This window comes from Chinchilla lanigera, unplaced genomic scaffold, assembly GCF_000276665.1.
Source record: "Chinchilla lanigera isolate Chin_1 unplaced genomic scaffold, ChiLan1.0 scaffold00007, whole genome shotgun sequence".
Taxonomy (NCBI): domain Eukaryota; kingdom Metazoa; phylum Chordata; class Mammalia; order Rodentia; family Chinchillidae; genus Chinchilla; species Chinchilla lanigera.
Genome location: NW_004955408.1, coordinates 2,561,460 through 2,581,746, shown reverse-complemented (window position 1 = coordinate 2,581,746; position 20,287 = coordinate 2,561,460). Strand labels below are relative to the sequence as shown.

The window sequence follows — 20,287 nt, the reverse complement described above, 5'->3', positions numbered from 1 at the left end:
CCCCCGCCCGGCCTCCCTGGCTCCCCCTCCGGCCCGTCCCCGCGGCGGCTCGGCCGGCTTACTTCCAAACGAGGGTCGGGGAGAGGCGCAGGGAAGCGTCCCAGACCGGGTCCTCCAGAGGACTCCAGAGGCGCCGAAGAAGGGGGAGCGGCGCGGGACAAGGAAGTGCGGGCCAGGCAGCCCCACCTCCGGGAAAGTCCCCGCTGACGGACAGGCCGCTCACCCAATCGCACCGCGCGCTTTGGGCGGCCGGGCCGCGGGGGGCGGGGCCCAGCGAAGTAAACAGAGGCGCCGGGGCGGGGCTCCAGCGAGCGGAGCGGGCCGGGCCGAGCCGAGCCTAGCCGAACCCAGCCGAGCCCAGCCGAGCCCAGCCGGTGGGGAGCGCTGGGGGGCGCGGGGGGCGGGGGCGGCAGGCTGGCCCTCCTCGGTCCTCTCCGGCGGGCGGCACCCCCTGTCCCCCAGGCCGCCGCTGTGCGCCCCGAACCCGGGAGTTGCAGGGCGGAGGCGAGCTGCAGACCCCGGCCCCTTCCCTCTGCGGGGGGACTCGCCGACGACGGCAGCGCGTGCCGGGCGGCGCGGGATCGGGCGCGGGGTTCCGTCCCCGCCGCCGGAGCTGGAAGCCCCCGTGGTTGCCCCGCCCCCAGCGCCCGCGGCTCCAGACGTGGTAAACACTGCGTAGGTCGTTTCGTTCGCAAGATCAGCTGGTTGCAAAATGCAACCTCAAAAGTTGGATTTAGTTTTCCTTTAGAGACGAGGGCTGCTGCACACGTCCTCTGGCCCGGGGCACGCACGGCTGCCCCGCCCCGTCTCAGCCCAGGGGCAGCACCAGAACGCGAGCGGGGCCGAGGCCAGGTCGGGCCAACTGCCTTCCGTTGGGCCGGGAAGGACGGACAAGCCCAGGCGCGTCTGTTGTTCCGTCGCGGCGCACCTGTGCAGGGGAGGTGGCGATTTCCGTCTGCTCCGGACCGCGAGCCTGACTGACTGGTGGCGACTCCAGTGAGTTAGGATGACCTCGATGCGGGATGAACCGAGATTCAAACCCAGGTGGGCAGATGCAGAAGCCACCCTCTATCCCGTCTACCTATGTACAAAAGGGTGCTCCGTAAGCCCAAGTGAGGTCTTGAGTTCGATTCCTGGTACCAAAAAATGAAAAATAAAAAAATGAAAAAACCAAGAGGCGGAGGGTTTTCTGGACCAGTAAGGAGCAGTATAATCTCTTGCTTTAAGATTAGGAACACTTGGTTTTTGTTTCAAAGCCCATCGTTTTATTTAAAGGAAAGTTTTTAATTCCAAAAGGAAGAAAAACGACTTTGGAATAAAGGACAACGCGTTAGACTGGTTAAATACAGCTTTATGACAAACCTATGGGAAGAGACCCATTTCCCTGGACTTCTTGAAAACTTGGTCATCAATAGTCACTCATGTTTGGAAAGGCTTGGGGGGAGTGTTTCACACGTGCCCTCGTTTTACAGAGGAGAGAGCCGTCAGTCACCTGTGTCACCTGAACAGACACCTGCTCTGCGACACAGAAGAGTGTGGCCGCACCGTGGAGCTTCCTGTGCAGCTTAGGGCCACACCGGATGCTCAGTTACTTCAAAGGTGTTAGCAAGTTTTCAGAAAGAGTGTTCTTCTCAGTTATGACAAAAAGTAGGCATGTAGCTTAATCCGGAAGGGAAGAAGGGGGGGCGGTGTAAATACCAGAGTACCATGGATGTCGCCCTGGGGGTGAATAGGAGCCTTGGACACCGCAGCCCGCACAGCTGCAGCCGGGCATCGTTTCTGTGCATTTAGGCTCTAAATCTTTGTTTTCTCCTTGCTCCTCCCCTGTGCTTCTCAATTTACCTCCTTCTGGAATATTCTCTTCCTAATCCCAACCCAAATCTTCACGCTTACCCCCTGTAAGTAATGGAATTTACTTAAAAATGAAGAGCCAGGGCTGGGGGTACAGCTCAGTGGTAGAGCTCTTGCCTAGCTGGGCTTCCATCCCCAGCACTGGAAAAAAAAAAAAAGTCCCCAACATTTTGCCCTTGGTTTCTACACCGTGGCTGTTTTTGTGAAACCATGACTTTGGACAGTGGGGCACTCTCATCCCTCCGAGAACTGGACGACTCCTTGTGGCCTCCCTGGGGAAGGTTTGAGCTTGATGTACAAGTTTTTATTTTTCTGTAGCTTTGTTTTTGTTTGTGGCACTGGGGATTGAACCCAGGCCTTCTCACAGAGCTACATCTGCGGCCCTTTTTTCTTTTTTCTTTTGAGACAGAGTCATGAAGTCACTAAATTGTCCAGGTTGGGCTTGAACTCATAATCCCCTGCTCGGCCTCCCAGAGTGCTGGGATTACAGGTGTGCACACCGTGCCCAGCTTGGGGTGCCTTTGCTTAACAGTTACAGTGACGAAACCCATCTGCCCAAAGTCATAATTGTCCCCACCCTTCTGTCCTTTTAAGGCCCGATAGTGGGAGCCATTGGTCACAGTCCCCCACTTGACAGACGGGTGAACCCAGGCCTCTGTCCATAGGGATGCCCCAGGCCAAGCACATGGAGTGATGACCGAGACTCAAAGCCAGGCTGGCTACCAGCTTGTGTCCCTTGCCCACAGCGCTTGTTGTCTTCACAGGGTTTTTCTCACGTGTTTACAGATACTTGCTCTAGAGCTGGGCATGTTGGCACACGCCTGTAATGCCAGCACTTGGGAGGCTGAGGCAGGAGGATGGCTTTGAGTTTGATGCCAGCCTGCAATACATAGGGAGACTTTCTCTCAAACAAAACAAAACAAAAGCCTGAAACTGCTCTGCTCTATCTCGAACGCAGGCTGTGGATCACACGGGATTGAAGCCCCTACTCAACCGTTTACTATCCGGTGGCCTCTGAGCCCCAGGGTCCTTTCTAGAAAATGGGCAGAATGTCGCTGCCCCTCAGGTGACCTAAGGATGAACGAGATCATACGAAGGCCGAAGCTCAGCACAAAGGAGGCATTTGAGAAACGAGAGTGGTGCCGAGGTGTGGTTGCAGGTGTTGAGTAAAATTTCACTGTTAAACCCAGTACTGCAACCTCCACAGATCCCCTGTACCTTCTCAGGGCAGGGAGGGGATGGGAGGCAGGCCCCCTAGTCTGGCACCCCCTGCTCCCCTGGCCTAGAAGGGGATTTCCAAGTCAGGAAGCTGGCCTGATGCTTAGAGCTGAGTGACTCAGGCAGGTGGCAGCCTCTTGCTCTTCCAGAGTGACAAGCACCATGCAGAGCCCCACCTAGAGCACTCTGGTGCCAGTGTTTTATTTTATTTTGCTTTGTTGTGAAGCATGCAACTTCCCAATTGTTCTGCCACTCCCTCTTCCTCCGCCATCTCTGCCCCGGGTAGCTCCAAATACACATTTGGTTGTTGTTTTTTTTTTTTTTTTTTTTTTTTGCGGTACCAGGGATTGAACTCACGACCTTGTGCTTGCGAGGCAGGCGCTTATGCCATTGAGCTATATCCCCAGCCCCTCCAAATACACATTTGAAGGAAATAAAAAAATACCCCCAAACCCACCCATAACTGATGCAGCTCTAAGCAAGTGCCCGAAGAGAGGAAGAGGCTACATTTTAAAAATCATTCAAAGGTAGCATGGGTGTCTGCTGTACACTAGGCTGGCACTTTTACACAGTCTGTCTCCCAGCCAGCCTGGGAGGTGAGCACCAATAGCCCCATTTCACAGAGGAGACAGGCTTCGAGATGACCGATGCGATCCTGAGCAGCAAGCCCCGGAAGCACAAAGAGCCAGGTTCTTAAACCCATGCCACTGCTAAGCATTATGGTGAGCATTAAGCATTATGAAAAGGTTTTTATGAATGACCCCTTAGCACACACCTATAAACCCGACACTTAACGAGGCAGAGGCCAGGACTGTGAGTTTTAGGCCAGTCTAAGCCACATACATTTTTTTGGTCTTTAAAAAAAGAGATGCTGGGCATGATGGTGCACGCCTGTAATCCCAGTACTCCAGAGGCTGAGGCAGGAGGATTGTTTCGAGTTTGAGGCCAGCCTGGGCTACAAAGTGAGTTCCAAACCAGCCTGAACTGCATAGTGAGACCCTGTCTCAAAAAGACAAAGAAAAAAGAAAGAAGGAATGAAAGCGAAAGAAATAATCTTAAGATAAATGACAAATTTTGCAATAGAGATATCAACAATAAAGGAAAAGAAATGATCAAATCCAGCCTTATCCTTGTAGGAATGCAGCCACACCGAGGGCCAGAGAGGCACCAGACTTGTAGGAACTCTTACGCAGACAGAGTTGCGGCTAGTTTTCAGGACTACAACCAAGACTCCTGGTCGCCCGGTGCCCTGCACAGCCCTGCTGACTGGATAGGGGGCTTCTAAACCAGACGGGCCTGTGCCTCGCTCCCTCAGGAGAAGGCGTGAGCTCTGACCCGGGCCTTGGCTGGGGTGACGGAGCTATGGAGGGGGCAACGAGAGAGAGCGGTGCAGGGTTCGCCCTTGGATCCACAGCCCGAGTCACCCCAGGAGCGTAAAGCCCTGCAGTAGGTTCTGCATACTCTTTGGTGCCGGGTGTGTATGTATACCAAGGAGGGGTGTGGGTGATTCTTAAAGGAGGTGAAGCATATCACCCACATGATACTGACTGAAATGGGGTGCCAGGTGATCATGATTTTTTTTAATGTAAGCAATAAATACACCACCAATGCCTGTGGTCCCAGCTTCCCTCCCTCAGCCTAAGGGAACATTTTAAAATTCTCTCTACCAACCTCCCCGAGAGGACAGCCAGCTGTTGCGCTCATTCACTCAGCATCTGAAGGCAAAAGCAACCGTGTACACCCACACCCTGCCCCTTTCCCAAGAGACAAGGCATGCAGGTGTTACGCATGGGCTCCAGAGTCAGACAGAGCTAGGTGGGACTCCCAGCCCTGCCGCCTGCAGTCTGTGCGTCAGTTTCCTTACCACTGCCACATTCACCAGACGGGATTAAATGCCACAGAGCTTGCGGGGGGCGGGGAGGGGGAGCGGGGATTACGTCATTAACCCTAGGGGGCAGGAGGGAACGGTCATGTTTCCCTAGGAGGACCCCAGGCCCGCGGCTGGGGTCAGCTTGCCTGGAGCTCTAGGAGCCTGGGAGGCGAACCTAAGGGCTTTTCCCCCAGGCTCCTTCCTGTTTCTTCTCCATCCCTGTGTCCCTGGCCTGCCTGTACTCCTCGCTGTCCAGGGCGCCATGAGAGATGGTGAGCTGACGCTGGGGAGAATTCCCAGCCTCGTCAAGCACAGGGCCCTGAGGCCCCGCCCACAGTCCCCCGAGTCCTGGTCTCCCTGCTCCAGCCTCTCTCCCTGCGTCCACGAGGGGCGTCACACTGGATTTGGGCCGGGACCCAAGCTTGCCCCTCATCCTCCTGGAAGCGAGGAGGGCTCCGCTGCCCACACCCTGGCGTTTCCTGACCCTGGAAGCCCTCACAGGGCTCTAGAGCAACCTCTTCGTCCCGCCCTCTGGCCCCCGCAGGGCCACTCTCCTTGGGCCTCCTCCTTCGCCCTGAGACGCTGTCCCTCTAATGTGGCCTCAGTCCTTGCTCCTCCCGGCCTGGGACTTCCCTGATCAGCTCTGGGAAAATCTGTCCTGTCTGTGATCAGAGGAAAGGCCACGAAGACCGTCTGCTGGCCCAGGGCCTCAGCCTCCCTGTTAAAGGTTCACCCTCAGAAAGGTCAGGGGGCCCGCCGAGCAGGCAGGACAGAGGAGGGGTCCGTCTGCTTCCAGACTAGGGAAGTCCCAGCTTCCACAGTGCCGCCCGGGGGGCTGTGTGCCCCGGCCGGGCAGTGCCCAACCCCCCGCAGCCGCAGCCTGCAAAACTCACTTGCCCGCGTGCACGTGTGTCTGTGCATCCGGGTTGTCCACACGCACGCTCGCACACAAGCGACCCCGCAGACGCGCCTTGCAGGGACCCACACACATCCTCTTCTGGGGACTCCCCGACACAGATGCGCCTCGCTTCACACGCGCACACGTTCGCACTCGGGCACCTCCTCCTGAGCGGGGTGTAAAACAGAGGCAGGCCTTTCTTTTTCTTGCCTTTGGAGAAGCCAGCAGCCACGGGAGAAGAAAACACTGGCCATGAAGGCAGGGCACAAAGGGGGGCCGGAAGAGGAAGCGGGAGATGGGGAGAGAAGTCAGGAGGAGGCCGGGCCAGGAGCAGAGGCCCAGAGCCCCAGCTGGTGCGGGCAGAGCCAGCAGGGCAGGGCAGGGATGCCCCTCAGCTGGCAGGAAAGAGGCCAGACAGCCGTGGGTACAAGCACAGGCTCTGGTGACCACGCACCCCTGCCAGGAGCCCTGGCCTACCTGCTCTGGCCTGGGCCGCTCACCTGTGACGGGCAGGAAGCTTCGAGGGTGTGCGCAGCGGGGCTGCCAGCCCTGCGCAGGCTGCGTGCTCACTGTGCTCTGCAGGAAGGAGGGCCAGGCGGCTGACTTAGGCAGAGGGGAATTCCCCGCCACGGCGCCACGGAGGAGCCAGCCACCCGCAGCCCCACGAGGCCCTGCTGCGGCCCCACCCGCCCTTGGCCCTGCTGTCTGCCTCCACCTGTCACTCCCCCGGCTGGCCGTCGCTTGCTGTGAATTCCAGGGAGGGGAAGTGGCTCTGGCACACAGCCGCAGGCCCGGTCCTTGGGGCGCAGGGACGGAGGTCGGGCGGGTGACCCGGCCTGCCTGCCTGGATTCTCCGGGGGACCTTGGTTTCCTCCTCTGCCTGAGGTGGGGGATTCCAGTGCTCAGAGCCGAGGAAATCACCAGATGTCCGGCCTGCATCCTGCTGCCTTGTCCCTGTTCATCCGCTTCTACCTACTGTTCTCCGCGGCTCCTCCTGGCAGCATGCTCAGCTCCAGGAGACCTGGAGAGCCGGCCCAGAGCTGTGGGAGACCCTGAGCGGGTCAGCTCAGCGGAGCCTAGGCAGCCCCCTCCCTAAGCGAGGAGGAGTCCCGCTTGGCCAGGCTTTTGACATCAGAATGAAATTAGAATCTGGGTTTGCAGACATCCTTTTGTACACTACTGACTAGAGTCCAGGTCTCTGTACTCCACACTCTGTGAAGGTGGGAAGGGGATAGGAGGGAGGAGGTCACCTGCCTGAGCTGGACTGGCTGACTTTCTTTGAGACAGGGTCTCATCTCCAGTTCAGCCTGGCCTTGAACTCACAGCAGTCCTCCTGTCTCAGCCTCTCTTTCCTGCCAGCTGAGGTGCTGGGATTATAGGTGTGCACCACCATGCCCGGCTGGATTTTCTTGATATTCCCGGTTCTGGAGCTTCTTCACTCTTCCAGCAACATTTATGGGTCACTGGCGACACAGGAATGAGCCAATCTGACCCACATTCTTTCCCTTCAAAGCTCAGAGACACTGGGGTGTCCCGCTCCGTAGAGTAGCCGTTACCATACGCGACAGTGTAGATGTAAATCAGTTACCATTGCACGCCTCGGAAGCACTAGGTACATTTCCAGTGCTCAACAGCCGCGCGTGCATACGCAGCGCAGGAGCTTCTGCCGGACAGCCTCGCCCTGCAGGCTGCAGGCCACGGAGTCGGTGACTTCAGTAAAGTACAGATATATTTGGACAGGAGAAACGCAGGAGCCGAGACAGAGGCGTGTGCCTGGGCGGGATTTGAGGCTCTGGGAACCTTCCTGGAGGAAGTGACTTCTCAGTTGGGACTTGAAAGTAGCCAAGCAAGAGCATAAGGCAGGGGTGCTCAGCAAAGGGAGCTGAACATGCAAAGAAGAGACAGAGTACCTCCAGGGTGCTCCTCCTGCTGCAGACCTGGAGAAGCAGGCGGGGCCGGGTCACCGGGGGCCTCAAACAGCCCTGGGGAGAGGCCGCAGGCTGGGAGCAGCCCCAAGCCAAGTCCACTAAGTTCTGCCCCTGTGAACTGGGGCCAGAGAGGCTTCCTGGAGGTGGCCCTCGCCTTACAGATGAGGCAGTGAGGCAACCGCAGGGCTCCTGACTCGTGCTGCAGTGCTCCTTCCCGCACCGCACAGTGCCCTGTGGGACTGGCCACTTCCTAAGGGCTCACTGGCTGTTCCTCCTCCGGGAGCCTCTCTGGCCTCCCCACCTCGGCGCTCCCCTCCAGATGCTGCGCTTCCAGGCCCTCCCCGGCTTCCCTCCCCCGGAACATGTAACCCGGTGACGACGACTGGTGCAATTCGCTTCATGTCTGCCTGAAGTGATTCTTCTCAGCCGCGTGATTTTGTCCCCATGGGACATGGGTCCATATCTGTAGACATTTTCAGGCATCACAGCTAAGGAGGGGTCAGTAATTGGCATTTAGAAGGCAGAGGCCAGGAATGCTTCTGCACAGTCACGGGGCGTACTGCAATATCCGGGGCCTCGTAGATAAAGATGCACCATAGTGTTTTGTTTTTGAAACAGGGCCTTGCTATGTGGTCCAGGCTGGCCTCAAACTTGTGGTGATCCTCTCCTGCCTCAGCCTCCTCTCTGAGTGCTGGGATTACAGGCACGCCAGAGTTTCTGTGGGCCTGCTTCTCCAGTGAATGGCGCTGGCCCCACGCGTCCACTGTGCTGAGAATCTGTCAGTAGGGAAAACCTGTGCTAGAGTGTAAGTGCCAGGTGACCCCCGCTCCCCTCGCCCTCTTCTTCGTGTTACTGGGGATGAACTAGAGCCCCACAGTGCTAGGCGAGCACTCTACCCGAGTCACATCTCCGGTCCTTTTGCTTCTTGAGTTTTGCTTCCTTCCCAGTGCCCAGCAGAGGGCAGGGAACTGAGCGCCCGTGGAAGCAGGCTGGGGAGGTGGGAAGTGAGCTGCAGAACGAATCGCTAGGACCACGCCACACGGGACCGCTGCACACTACGTTGCTGATGTTGGGATGGGGGACCCGGGAGATGCGTAGGGGGAGATGAGCTGGGGTGCACGGGGACTGGACTGCAGCCCCATTCTGGGCTGGAGTTTTGCCACCATCCTGTAAGCAACAAGGGGCCACAGGGTGCTGCATTTCCACCAGGGAACCCTTTTCCAGGGCTGAAAGTGACCTGATTTGAGGACAGTGAAAAGTATGTCCTGGGAGAGGGGATTTCACTGATTAACAACTATTCAAGTCTTGAATCCCCAAAATACCCCTCCCTGTTTTGTTGCTAGGCAGTGGTAAAGAATTGCCCGAACAGCTGGAAGCAGTTTTTTTAGCCTGTGACTAGATATGAAAAAATGCAACACATGGCGTCTACGTGTGTCTGCTAGTGACCAGGCCGCTGCCGCGGCTGACTCAGCGCGGCGCCCTCAGCAGCGGCTCCCCCTCCCGGCTCACCTTCCCCATCTGCAGCAGTCAGCTCCTTGCCTGCCGTGACCCCGGGAGTGGGAAAGGGGCATCTGCTAGGACAGTCCCATGAAGGATGTTCTTTTTTGTTTGTTTTGCCTTTTTTGAGACAGGGTCTCGCTATGCAATTCAGGCTGGCCTTGAGCTCACTTTGTAGCCCAGGCTGGTCTCAAACTTGCAACAATTCTCCTGCCTCAGCCTTCGGAGTGCTGGGATTATAGGCGTGCGCCACCACGCCTGGCATCTATGAAGGACATTCGTGGCCCGGTGTTTTGGCTTTAGGATTATCTGGCCCGTTCGGTCCTGAGTGGGGCCTTAATCATCAGTTCTCAACCGGCTGCATATTTGAATGACCCGGGGAGCTTTGTAAGCGCTATGATGTCCGGTCCCAGCCCAGACTCACTGGGTCAGACCCTGCGGGGTGAGGCCTGGGTGTGCGTGAAGTGACTGAAGTGTGTGAGCGGTGACCCCTGCCCTAGAAGCTGCCTTCTTCATATTTGGTTCCTTATTTTATTTTTTTAATGCTCGGTTCTGATGCAGGTGGTCCAAGGACCTCACTGCCTTTGGGTCACCTTGGTCCTGCAATTTATTTTCCTTTGTGTCCCAGGAAGGTGCCTTCTCAGAATAGGTCAGAGACCACAACGACAAGAAACCCTAGACTCTGGAGAGAACACAGCCCCATCCCTCTTTTTCTGGGTCACAGAACATTAGACAGGGTAAATGTGAAAGAAAAGATTAAAACTCAAACAAAGTTAGTAAGAGGAACTGGGATACATGAAATTCTGCCAGTATTTGAAAAGACAGGATTCAGGGATGTGGTTTTTTTGTTTTGTTTTTGTTTTTTGTTTTGTCTTTTTGAGACAGGCTTTCATTATGCAGTTCAGGCTGGCCTTGAACTCATTCTGGCCTGGAATTTGCAGGGACCCTCCTGCCTCAGCCTCCTGAATGCTGGGAGTCTACCACCATGCCTGCCTCAGGGATTCGTTTTGCAAAAGTGTGCTTTCCAAGGAAACCGGCACAGAGGGCTGTGATGCAAGATTCTTGTCAAAGAAAGAGGATCCAAGAACCAGTGTTGAAAGACTGTGCTGCCGAAGGAAGTGGTTTCTGAGTCCATCAGATCTGGAGCAAAGCTCAGAGATTCTCTCACCAAGCTCACTGGACAGTGGAGAAACAAAGGCCGGGGGAGGAGAAGGCCAGGGCTGAGGGCTGGGTGTTGTGGATGAACTAGCATTACAGCCCTGGCTTCCTGACCACCTGCTTCCTGCCGCCCTGCCCTCTGCTCCTGTCCAGGTCCCTCGTCCAGGCTCCACACCTCCACCCTCTGCACAATGCCACGGCCAAAGGGTGAGACTAAGGCCGTGCGCCTCGATCGACACCGCCTCTGCAGACCCCCTGCAGACGGCAGGGCTGCTGGGGCGAGGCAGAGAGGAAGCGCAGTCTGATGATGTGTCCTAACCTCAGCAAGGAAGCCTGGTCACGGGGGAATTTCCCAGGGCGAGGGCTCGTGCATATGCAAAGGCTGCACCCCACCCCAGGACGGAGAGGAGGAGGAGAGAGGACATGGGCAGAGAGACGGTGACAGACCCCGAACACCCCAGGCTCTTCCTCTGCTTCACCTCCTTGTGTCCCCAAAACATGTTCCAGTCTGAAAGCTGGCAGCCTGGGGCCCAGGGAGGAGGTGGGCCGCGGGAGGGAGGGAGACACCTGCTGCTGCAGGCCTGAGGTGGGAAGCGAGCAGTTTCATTCTAGGGTTCCATCTCACTCACCGGGGAACTTTATCCGGGGAACAGGGCAGGGAGTGACACTGACTCTGCCTTTCCAGGCCCTGCAGAGGCCGGTGGAGTCAGTGGGGCGCCGCACACCGGCTCCCAGCACCTCCAGCAAGGAGACTGGGCTGGGACCGCCTCCTCGGAAGAAGGATCTCTGTGCCTCCCGTCTCTCTCAGCACCCCGCCTTTCTGTCCCTGGCCCCAGGCACTGCGCAGTTCTCCAGGGAGCCACCTCACCTCCCCACAGTCAGGCATCAAAAAGTCAGGTGCTCGTCAGGGCTGGGAAGCCCAGGGCGGGCCCTTCCTGTCCTGGACGGGGACTGAGGGTTTCTCCTGTCACAGGCTCGTGCCCAGACACCTGGGCCGTGCCTGGAGTTGCGCATGGCACACGGAGACACGAGCTGAGGAGCGTGTGCATCCCCATGAGTGTGAGGAGCAGGTCTGGACACCTGTGAGGCGCTCCTGTGGCGGGGTGTGTGTGTGTGTGTGTGTGTGTCTATACACACTGTGTACTACATACACCAACACAGCGGCTGTATTTCTGGCTATTACGGATGGGCCCAGCAGTTCTATTTTTCTCTGTGTGGTCAACAGTGTGTGCTCCTGTGTCTGCTCCCAGCGGAGCGTGTGCCTGTGTATCGCCAGCAGTGCGTTTCCCATCCTGGGTACCACAGTGTGTGTGGCAGGCAGTGCCCGTGGGCGCCGAGTGGAACATCAGTTTCTCTCCCGCTCTGCTATCTTCAGGTCCTCCCTAGTCCAGGCCGAGTCCTCAGGTGGGGTGCCCAGGGAGGGGGCCCTGGCTGCAGCTGGCTGCACAACGGGCAGATGGTGGTAACTACGAGGAAGGGGTGGGACCGTGCATAGAAGGAAATACATGTGCTAGAAGCTTCTAGAACAGCGGGGCCTGAGGGAGGGGCCCATGCGCAGAGGGCAGTGGCTGAGGGTTTGGCAGGCCTTGCCCAGCTGGTGAGGCCTCGTATCCTGCCTGTAGAAACCCCTCCTGCTCCTGGGTACCCAGGTGATGACAGCTGGCTTGCATCTGCCGCGCCCTCTGCTCCCCGGAGCAGGATGGACCCCATCCCGTTTCCTTGCTCTGCTGTGTCTTTTTCCCACGTGGGCTCCCCGCCCCAGCTCGCACCCTCAGGCCTCCACACTGGCCTGCCCCTCCCCGCTGTGGCCCAGAGCTGTCTTTTCTAAAGGGCACCTCTCTTGTGCCTCGCCCCGCCCCTGGGATACTTGGGGCTACCCGGACCCGGAGGGTGAAGTGCACGGGCCCTTCCCTGGGTTCTCCTGGCTCCCTGGGCGGTGTCCCCACGGCCTCCAATGGCCTCTCCCCGCCACCTGCTGTGTACCGCTTCTCTGCCTCTGAACCGGCTGTCCAGGGCCACTCAGGAGCTCTGCGGCGCCCCCTGTGGTTCACCCTGGCCTCTGCACTCAGCTCCCTCGTCTCCCCGTGCTTAGCGGGTTTGGTCCAATAACCTACTTTCCCCACCTCGCTCCCGGAGGCTGAGGGCGCAGCGTGGCCAGGGTGGCTGCTGGGCGGCCCCCTCTGCAGCTGTTACTTTTCTGTGAAACAGAACTCCGCCCACCATTAACCCTAAGGGGCGAATGCATTCGGGGCCCATCCTGGACCCTGCGCAGCGTGTGCAGGAGACGCACAGGCCTGGTCTTGCTTAATCCTCACGACACTGCGAGACAGAGAGCCTTGCTGTTCACCTTTCACAGGCGGTCAGGCCTGTGCAGGGCAAGCGCCGGGACCCCTGCCGGTGGCTGACAGGGATTCAGGGTCAGGCTGGCCTGCTGCTGGGGACCTCAGCGCAGAGGCCGGTTCGTCACGAGGATTTCCCACTTGCCTCACTCTGACTGCAAAATGGGGAAGTCTCCTTCGGGAACCCCGAGGTCTGGCAGGGAAGGGCGCACGCTGATTTACCGCTCTGGGTTCTGAAATCCTGGTTGGGCAACTTGCCCCTTCTGCCTTCCACCGCCAGCTGCCCGGGTCCGCCATCAAGAGGGACAGGAGGAAGCATCAGCGAGACAGCAGAGCAAGACCCAGGAGCCCAGGGTCCGGGCGCCAGACCCGGCCCGCTCTAACGGCGAGGCCACAGCCCTGCTCTGCGGCCTGTCATGGAACGTGTCACACAAGTGCCGGCTGGTGTCACCGTGTGAGGACTGCAGGCACTTTGTCCTGCGCTGGGAGCCGGTGTCCCCCCGTAACAGCGCTCATCCCCTCCGCTGTAAAGGAAGCACCACGGCAGCCACGGAGGAGCGGCTTTCCTCCGATCTCAGCCAGGCCCAGGCCCGGTAACCACCGGGTCTCGGCACACACAGCCAGGGGCTCCCACACCGCTCTGCCCCGGCAGGAGGCGCGGGCATGGAGCTGCCCGGAGAGCCGCTCTCCGCTGAGGTCAAAGGGCAGCTGCTCTTCTTTCAGAGCTTTCCCCACGGCCAAAGTGGGAGCTTGGCTCTTCCCAACCCCAAGTTCTGAACCGTGCTTTCCTGGAGGGGTGGGAGGGGCGCTGTGGGGGGCTGCGGAAGGTGACCCTGGCCTCGTGCTCACTTCAGAGGGTGACCACAGTGAAGGGACAAAGTGTAAGGTGCTTGTAAAAGCTCTGGAGCCAGGCCACAGCCAAAGGTCCAGTTCTGTCTGCGGTGAGGCCGCCGTGACCCTGGGCTGAAGGCTTGCGCTCTGTGGAGGTGACAGCTGTCTCAGCCGTCACCAAGGGAGGCGGGAATCTGAGAACAGGGCGGCCATGCTCCCTGGCTCCCGCCCTGACCCTGCAGTGGTTTGAGCTTCTGCTTTCTCTTTCCTTTCAGATTAATTTAGCCCCCACCACTTCTCCTCTTGGAACTTTTGGCCACAGAAGCAACCCCCAGTTGTTTGGGAGAGCCGGCAGGTGGGCCCGAGTGAGCTCGTGAACCAGCGAGGTGCCTCGGACTCAGAATAGCGACCCCCTCTCCTGCTGCGAATCCAAGAACACTTACACGGTTTGTTCTGAGGTTCCTGGATCCTGGTTGACACCTGCATCCTGGTCAGCCGGGCTGTTACCATCACCCCCTCCAGCTCCCTGCTACTCCCCGCTGCTCCCCTGCGGCCTCGGGCTTTGCAAATCCCCTGCAGGAAACCCTTTCGCAGGGCCGGCTTCCTTCACACAGGTTTTCCTAAATGGGACGGCACGGACTCTCCCTGCCTCAATCAGCAGAGGCTTCCTTGGGCGGGCAGTGAAAGCCCTGAGATGTAAGGCAGAGGCTGGATACACACGCCCACTGCAACCTCATCCTGCACATCTCCAAGCCCCTCCTGTTGGCGGCCAGTCCCCAGAGCAGCCACCTTAGCTGACAGCGAAGTGAGAAATGCGTGTGGGGCGATCAGGATGGGTCTTGCCAACTTTAAGTGCTTCGTTTCCTGGCCCCAGGCCTCCTCTTCTCACTTCCCTCAGCCTCCTGGGCCTGCTCTCCTCATTCCTGGATTCCTCTCCCTGCCCATCTCCCCGCAAAGCACTGCTCCTGCTGGCCTGGTGGCACAGGTAGCCTTGCGATCCACAGCTGACCGCCTTGGAATCAAACCTCAGTCAGCACCACGATTTCTCCTCTCCGTCCTGACAGCTGAGCCGGGTGCAGGGCAGGAGTGGCATCAGCTGACCCCAAGCCACGCAGGCTCAGGCTGAGCGTTTCCCAGCACGCCTTGGACTCCTGTGAGGCGACAGATTAGGTCCAGTTAGGAGCCCATTTCACAGGTCAGGCAGAGGCGGCTCAAGGAAGATTACATGCGCACAGCGATAAAGATCTCACTCCCTTCACCGTCTTGTGAACTTACCATCAAATTGGACAAGTAGGCAAGCAAGCCCCTGTTGACCCTCAAGGGATCGGACTCTGCCTGGTGGAGGAAAGACAGGAAGCAGAGAAGATGCAAGATAACCTTTCTTAGTTCCACTATGTCAAAGATGAAAAGAGCGTTCTTCAAAGCTGTGGGGTCCAACACTGTACTAACGGGGAAACTGAGGCCCAGGGTCAGCAATGAATGGCTGGTCCAAGGTCACGCAGAGAGGGACGAACAAGACCAGATCCCACAGGTCTCTCACCTGGCCCTGCTAGCCTGTCCGCAAAGTTACTGCCACAACCTTGCTGGACTGTGATAACCTGGCTGGCAGCTGGGGCGGTGGGCAGAGTCCCCTGGCCAGTGGGCGGCCCCTGCCACAGTCGCTGGACAATCTTGGGTCCAGTCACAGACCCAGCGTGGGGCTGGGGAAGGGAACTGGCTGTCAGGACCTTCAGGAAGTGGAAACTTTCCACGGGCCAAGCCGGATGATGGTCACACCAGTGTGCCTGCGGAGGTCACCGGGGAAGAGTGGCTGGCCGTGGTGGGTGAGGAGTACACGGAGACGTTCAGGCATGAAGAGGAGCAGGGGGGACCCGAGACCCCAGGGGGAGCTGGGACCCCTCCCGGCTCAGGACGCGCTCAGACTCCCCAGGGCTCCTCTCAGGAAGTGCCTGAAAGCCTGGGGCAGCCTCGCTGTGGACAGATGCAGCAGCCTCAGTGGGAGGAGGAAGAGGCAGGCTGCAGGCTCTAGCAGGAGCAGAGGTCCTGCCTGGAAATGTGTCTGTCTCTCTGTTGTACAGAGAATGAGTGGCTCACTCCAGCACATCAATGTCAAAAGAGAAGCCAAGATTTCTTTTTCTCCAGTTCTCTGATTTTGTAGTTCAGGAGCCGGAGACTCAGGGGGAGAGGAACCGGCGAGGTCAGAACACAGCGGGGGCTGCGGCGCCCTCACTGCCCCTCCCTCCCCGCCCACACCAAGCACAGCTACCCCATTCAGAGCACACACACCACTGGTCTCACGATTCACGGAAGAGGCTCAGTATGTTTCGGGGTCTGACAAAGCCTGGAGCAGGTCGGGGCGGTGGCGAGGGACGAGGGACGGAAGCCGGGGACTCTGAGGTGGAGGGGGACGGGATGAGCGAGGGCCACTGCTTCTCGCACGCAGCCTGGAGCAGGAGCAGGGCTGCAGGCGCTGTGGCCGGGAGTCGGGACTTCCCTAAGCCCCAGAGAGGACAAGAGCCCACCCTGGCTCCTCCCTTCGTACTGGAGCTGGAACTACAAGTCGGTCATGGCAGCTGCCACCGCAGTGCTAGTCCTCGCCACCGCAGAGCGCCAGCAAGGCCTTCCTGAAGTCTCCGGAGGTGTCCCCCTGGCGGCAGAGGAAGAACCGAGTGAGTCAAGGCTGGTTTCAGGGCCCTCCACCCGCACAGATTTGTGCTCCCAGTCACCAAGGCAGCTGTCAAGCCGCTACAGACAACGCTGGAAATATTCTTCTATGGGTATGACCATGGAATAAGTTCTACGATTAGAATGTCCATAGACTAAATGTCCATTCTCTGTCCACAGAATAAATTCAATTCTTCTATGGTTATGTCCATAGAATAAATTCCTATAAGTATGTAGATTACCAAGTCAAGAGTAGAAATAAAGATTTGAAACTGCCAAATTATTCTCTCAAATGTGCCATCAATTTAAATTTCCCTCAAGCCTTTCAAGTTGTGCTACAGCTTAAACACCCAGTAAGTCTTTGGTACGGCCTGTGCGGTTCTATGTCCCCTCCACCGGACAGACAGTGTCACTGGCCAAGCTCAGAGACCAAAAGACAGGCTCTGTAAGTCAGAGAAGGCAGACGCAAAAGGTGCCACATTACATGAGCCCACAAAATATCAAGAAAAGGCAAATCAGCCGCGCGTGGTGGTGCACGCCTGTAATCCCAGCACTTGGGAGGCTGAGGCAGGAGGATGGTTGCGAGTTTGAGGCCAGCCTGGCTTCCAAAGTAAGTTCAAGTCCAGCCTGAACTATACTACAAGACCTTATCTCAAAAAGACAAGGGGAAAAAAAAAAAAAAAAAAAAGAAAGAAAAAGCCAATTGTCAGAAACAGAAAACAGCCTAACGATCGCCTACCTGGAAATAGGCAGGCAGGCAGGAGACATCTGGGCGAGGAAATGCCTGGCCCTGGACTGTGGTAATAAATGTGCAGCTCAGCACATTTACTAAAAATTGTTGACTTAGGGCACGTAAATCATACTTTCACAAAGTTGTCTTTAAAAAAGAAAAAGACGGGCACTCCTTTCACTTGGAAATCTTCGGATGCTTCTTGAATTTATTCCGGCGCGCGCGCCACACGCCCTGCATGCTCAGCACACGCTGGCTGTCCCGCAAGGCCACCTGTGAGTGCGGCCCGCCCCGGGCGCTCCCGCCGCGGCCTTACCTCGATGGCTTGGTGGAGCGACTTGTCGTACTTCTCGATGAATTCCCGCCGGATGTTGAGCAGGTCTGTCTCGCTCCGGGAAACCATTACCCTGGTGAGGGTCTTCTCGTCAGTGCCAGCCCCCTGGTGGAGGCGGAGACAGAGCAGGGTGAGGGGAGAAAGAGTGGGTGTCACCCCCGCCCCTTTGTCCTGCAAAGCCGGGGTGGAATATTCCGGGTCCATCCTCCGGACCCCAAGGCTCCCTGCAGGGACGGGCCGGATGGAAAGAGACAAGAGCCTCCACGGCTGGAGCCTCCGCGGGTGGAGCCTCCGCGGGTGGAGCACTGCCCCCAGACTGGCCCCAGGGGAACTTCAGGGCCTGACCCCAGGTGAAGCGGGCTCCCTGAACGTACAATGAGCTAAGACCAAGTTATTGTGGAGTGGGGGGCCCTAGATCCGAAGACTAGTATCTCTACTTATTTTTATTTTATTACTATTTTTTTGCAGTACTGGGGATGGGACCCAGGGCCTCGAGCCTGCTAGGCAAGAGCTCTACCACCGAGCTGCATCCCCAGCCCCGGTATCATTACAAGAGGGGACACAGGCACAAGACAGCAGCGGTCACGTGATGATAAAGGCAGAGACCGCCGCGCTTTGTTCACAAGCCGCGGCACGCTGAGGTTCCAGCCAGGACCAGGAGGCAGGCGAGGGTCAGGACAGCTGCCCTGCCGGAGCCTGCGGACAGCACGCGTGCTACCCACATCCTCATTCTCCATTTCCAGCTTCTAGAGCAGGGCTGGGCAAGCTTTTGTTGCTGCCCACTTCATCCTCATTTGTTACAGAAACCCCCAGGGCCTGTGGGCAGGCATGGGGCACAGCGTGTGGGGACAGCCAGGCCCGGCTCTGCCATGCAAACGCGGTGGGATTTTAACCTGCCTCCATTTCCGTTTCCTTCCCTGTAAAATGAGGGTGCTACCATGACCTCTCAGGATTGCTGGAAGGGTCAGCGGCCGCCGGGGGGTGGCACACTTGGCACAGGGTGAGGGACACAGTGCTCAACAGACCGTTGTCATGCTGGGGGCACCGCGGCATGCCAGGTCTGTCCTTCCTCCTAACCACCCTCTCCGGCTAGCTCGCCAGCTGAGACTCCAGGGGTTTGGCTGGGAGAACAGGCTGAGCACCGGCGGCCTCAGATGATCCCTTGTCTAGGGACCCTGGGTCAGCTGCGAGAATGTGAGCGTAGAGGGCAGTGTGTGTCCTCGGCCCTGTCCCCAGGCCAAGTCTCTCTGCGTGGCATTTGGGGCAGATCTTTCTCTGTTGTGAGGCGCTGCCTTGTGGGCTGTAGGGTGTTTACTAGCATCTCCCCACCCGACCTGCCAGACGCCAGCAGCAATACTCTCCAAGCGGTGATAACCAAAACTACGGTACTCCAGGGGACGAGGTCAGGAGCAAACATCTTACCTTCATGGATTTGTAGAGTTTGTCCGCAAAGAACAGAGGCTTGTTCTTGACACTCTGAACTGGTGGGAAGAGAGAGAGAGACGCCGGGAACTCGGTCAGACCCTGTGTGCTAGACCAGTGGTGGCAAACCTCCGGCTCGTGTGTTATTGTGTTTTTAAGAAAAAAGACCTCAGTGGAGAGTTGTTTTCTCTAAGCTGAAGCCTCAGTACTCAGGCTTAGTTGCAGTGTTGGCACTTTGTGATGAATAAGTAGGTTTCTGGGCTGCGGCCTGGCACTCGGTCTGCAGCAGGTTCACCGTCACGGCCAGATGCTGGGCTGGCACCCCCTCCACACCTCTTCTCCCCGCAGCCTGGCTCTGCGGACCACTGCCAACCGCAGGGTCGTGCTCAGGGTGACATCTTCACTTCCCCTTCCAGTGCCACTTCCTTTGGCTCCTTCCTTGGCCTGGCTCGTCCTGGGTTGCAACTCATGCCCAGCTAAGGTATGTGCAGCTGCCCAAGGGGAGTGGAGGACTCCAAGGAACGATCCCCTCAAACTCTCAAGTGCACTGAATCGCATGAGAAGCCCAGGCTAGCCATGAACTTGCGATCCTTCTGCCTCAGCTTCCCCAGTGCTGTGTCTGTACTGCCATGCCTGGCTGCTAGGGACATTCTCATCACTTGAGAACTTGGTAGAAATGCAAATTCTCACGCTTTACCCCGGATGTACTGCATGTGAAACTCTGGAGGTCGGTGACCTATTCATCTCAGTTCACCTGGGACATTCCTCTAGGGTCTCACCACTGAAAGACCCCACAAGCCAGGCTAGTTGGTCACCTGACTGGGGTGCAGCCTGATGTTTGACAACAACTGGTTCAGAGAAATACTACCCCAGAGAGTGACTGTCAGTACAACTTAAGGCCCTGCGCCATCAGCAACGGCGGCCCTGGGTGTGGATATCAGCAGGTGCCTGATTTCAGGGACCAGGGCCCTCTGTGAAATGACTGATAAGAAAGAGCACCTTCCCGCTGAGCTAACTGTGAGGCATCACCCTAAGCGCTTGTGTGTACTCACTGAAATCTTACCAAAACCTCCCCAGGGGCTGGGTGCTGACGTGATCTCCGATCTACGGAGAAGCAAGTGGAGGCCGGGTCTGCGATTTTCCCAAGGACAGAGACAGTGAGTGGCAGAGCAGGGGGCCCCGCAGGGCTCCCAGGTGCTGAGTAACAGCAACACCTGCATTTATCTAATCTAAGGATTTATCTAATTTTATCTAATCTTTTCCTCTACATTTAGCACCTCTGAAATCAAACTACAGTTTGTCATTGATGAGTTAGGTGAAAACTTTTTACTGACGCCTCCTGGTAAGGTTAAAAAGACACAGGCATCAACATAATGCTTTGCATAATAAATAAATAGGAATCCAATAATTTATGCCAATAAATACAAGTTTGACCCTTGTTCCACCTGCTTATCTCTTATTGAGAAGTTGAGATTGAAAAGGGACTTTTTCAAAGTGAAGAACTCAGATTGTATGGGCAAAGAATGCCAAAGACAGTCAGATGCTGC

The 20,287-nt window shown here is 57.5% G+C and overlaps 3 protein-coding genes across 7 annotated transcripts in view; all 3 read right to left on the bottom strand.

Annotated features, from left to right (window-relative positions):
- Tnip1 (TNFAIP3 interacting protein 1) overlaps nucleotides 1–6,423 on the bottom strand; it is a 46,522-nt gene extending 40,099 nt beyond the window's left edge. For 3 of the 5 annotated variants that reach the window (XM_013508185.1, XM_005376061.1, XM_013508191.1), the window contains exon 1: nucleotides 63–155. The gene's annotated coding sequence lies outside the window, so the exon portion shown is untranslated. Of the gene's footprint in view, nucleotides 1–62; nucleotides 156–6,337 lie in introns of those variants that run through there. The other 2 variants (XM_013508186.1, XM_013508195.1) reach the window with 2 other exon arrangements.
- The window catches only part of LOC106147189 (translation initiation factor IF-2-like), a 12,323-nt gene extending 3,040 nt beyond the window's left edge, over nucleotides 1–9,283 (bottom strand). The window contains exons 1-7 of the mRNA XM_013507353.1: nucleotides 9,275–9,283; nucleotides 8,662–8,932; nucleotides 7,748–7,819; nucleotides 7,486–7,610; nucleotides 6,315–6,413; nucleotides 818–1,081; nucleotides 63–782 (exon numbers count right to left, since the gene is read on the bottom strand). Coding sequence (XP_013362807.1) covers nucleotides 63–782; nucleotides 818–1,081; nucleotides 6,315–6,413; nucleotides 7,486–7,610; nucleotides 7,748–7,819; nucleotides 8,662–8,932; nucleotides 9,275–9,283 — 1,560 coding nt within the window. The remainder of the gene's footprint in view (nucleotides 1–62; nucleotides 783–817; nucleotides 1,082–6,314; nucleotides 6,414–7,485; nucleotides 7,611–7,747; nucleotides 7,820–8,661; nucleotides 8,933–9,274) is intronic.
- Nucleotides 9,284–15,884: 6,601 nt separating this feature from the next.
- The window catches only part of Anxa6 (annexin A6), a gene marked incomplete at its 5' end in the record, with an annotated part of 43,836 nt that continues 39,433 nt past the window's right edge, over nucleotides 15,885–20,287 (bottom strand). The window contains 3 exon segments of the mRNA XM_013508182.1: nucleotides 15,885–16,237; nucleotides 17,301–17,423; nucleotides 18,741–18,799. Coding sequence (XP_013363636.1) covers nucleotides 16,178–16,237; nucleotides 17,301–17,423; nucleotides 18,741–18,799 — 242 coding nt within the window. The 3' untranslated portion in view covers nucleotides 15,885–16,177.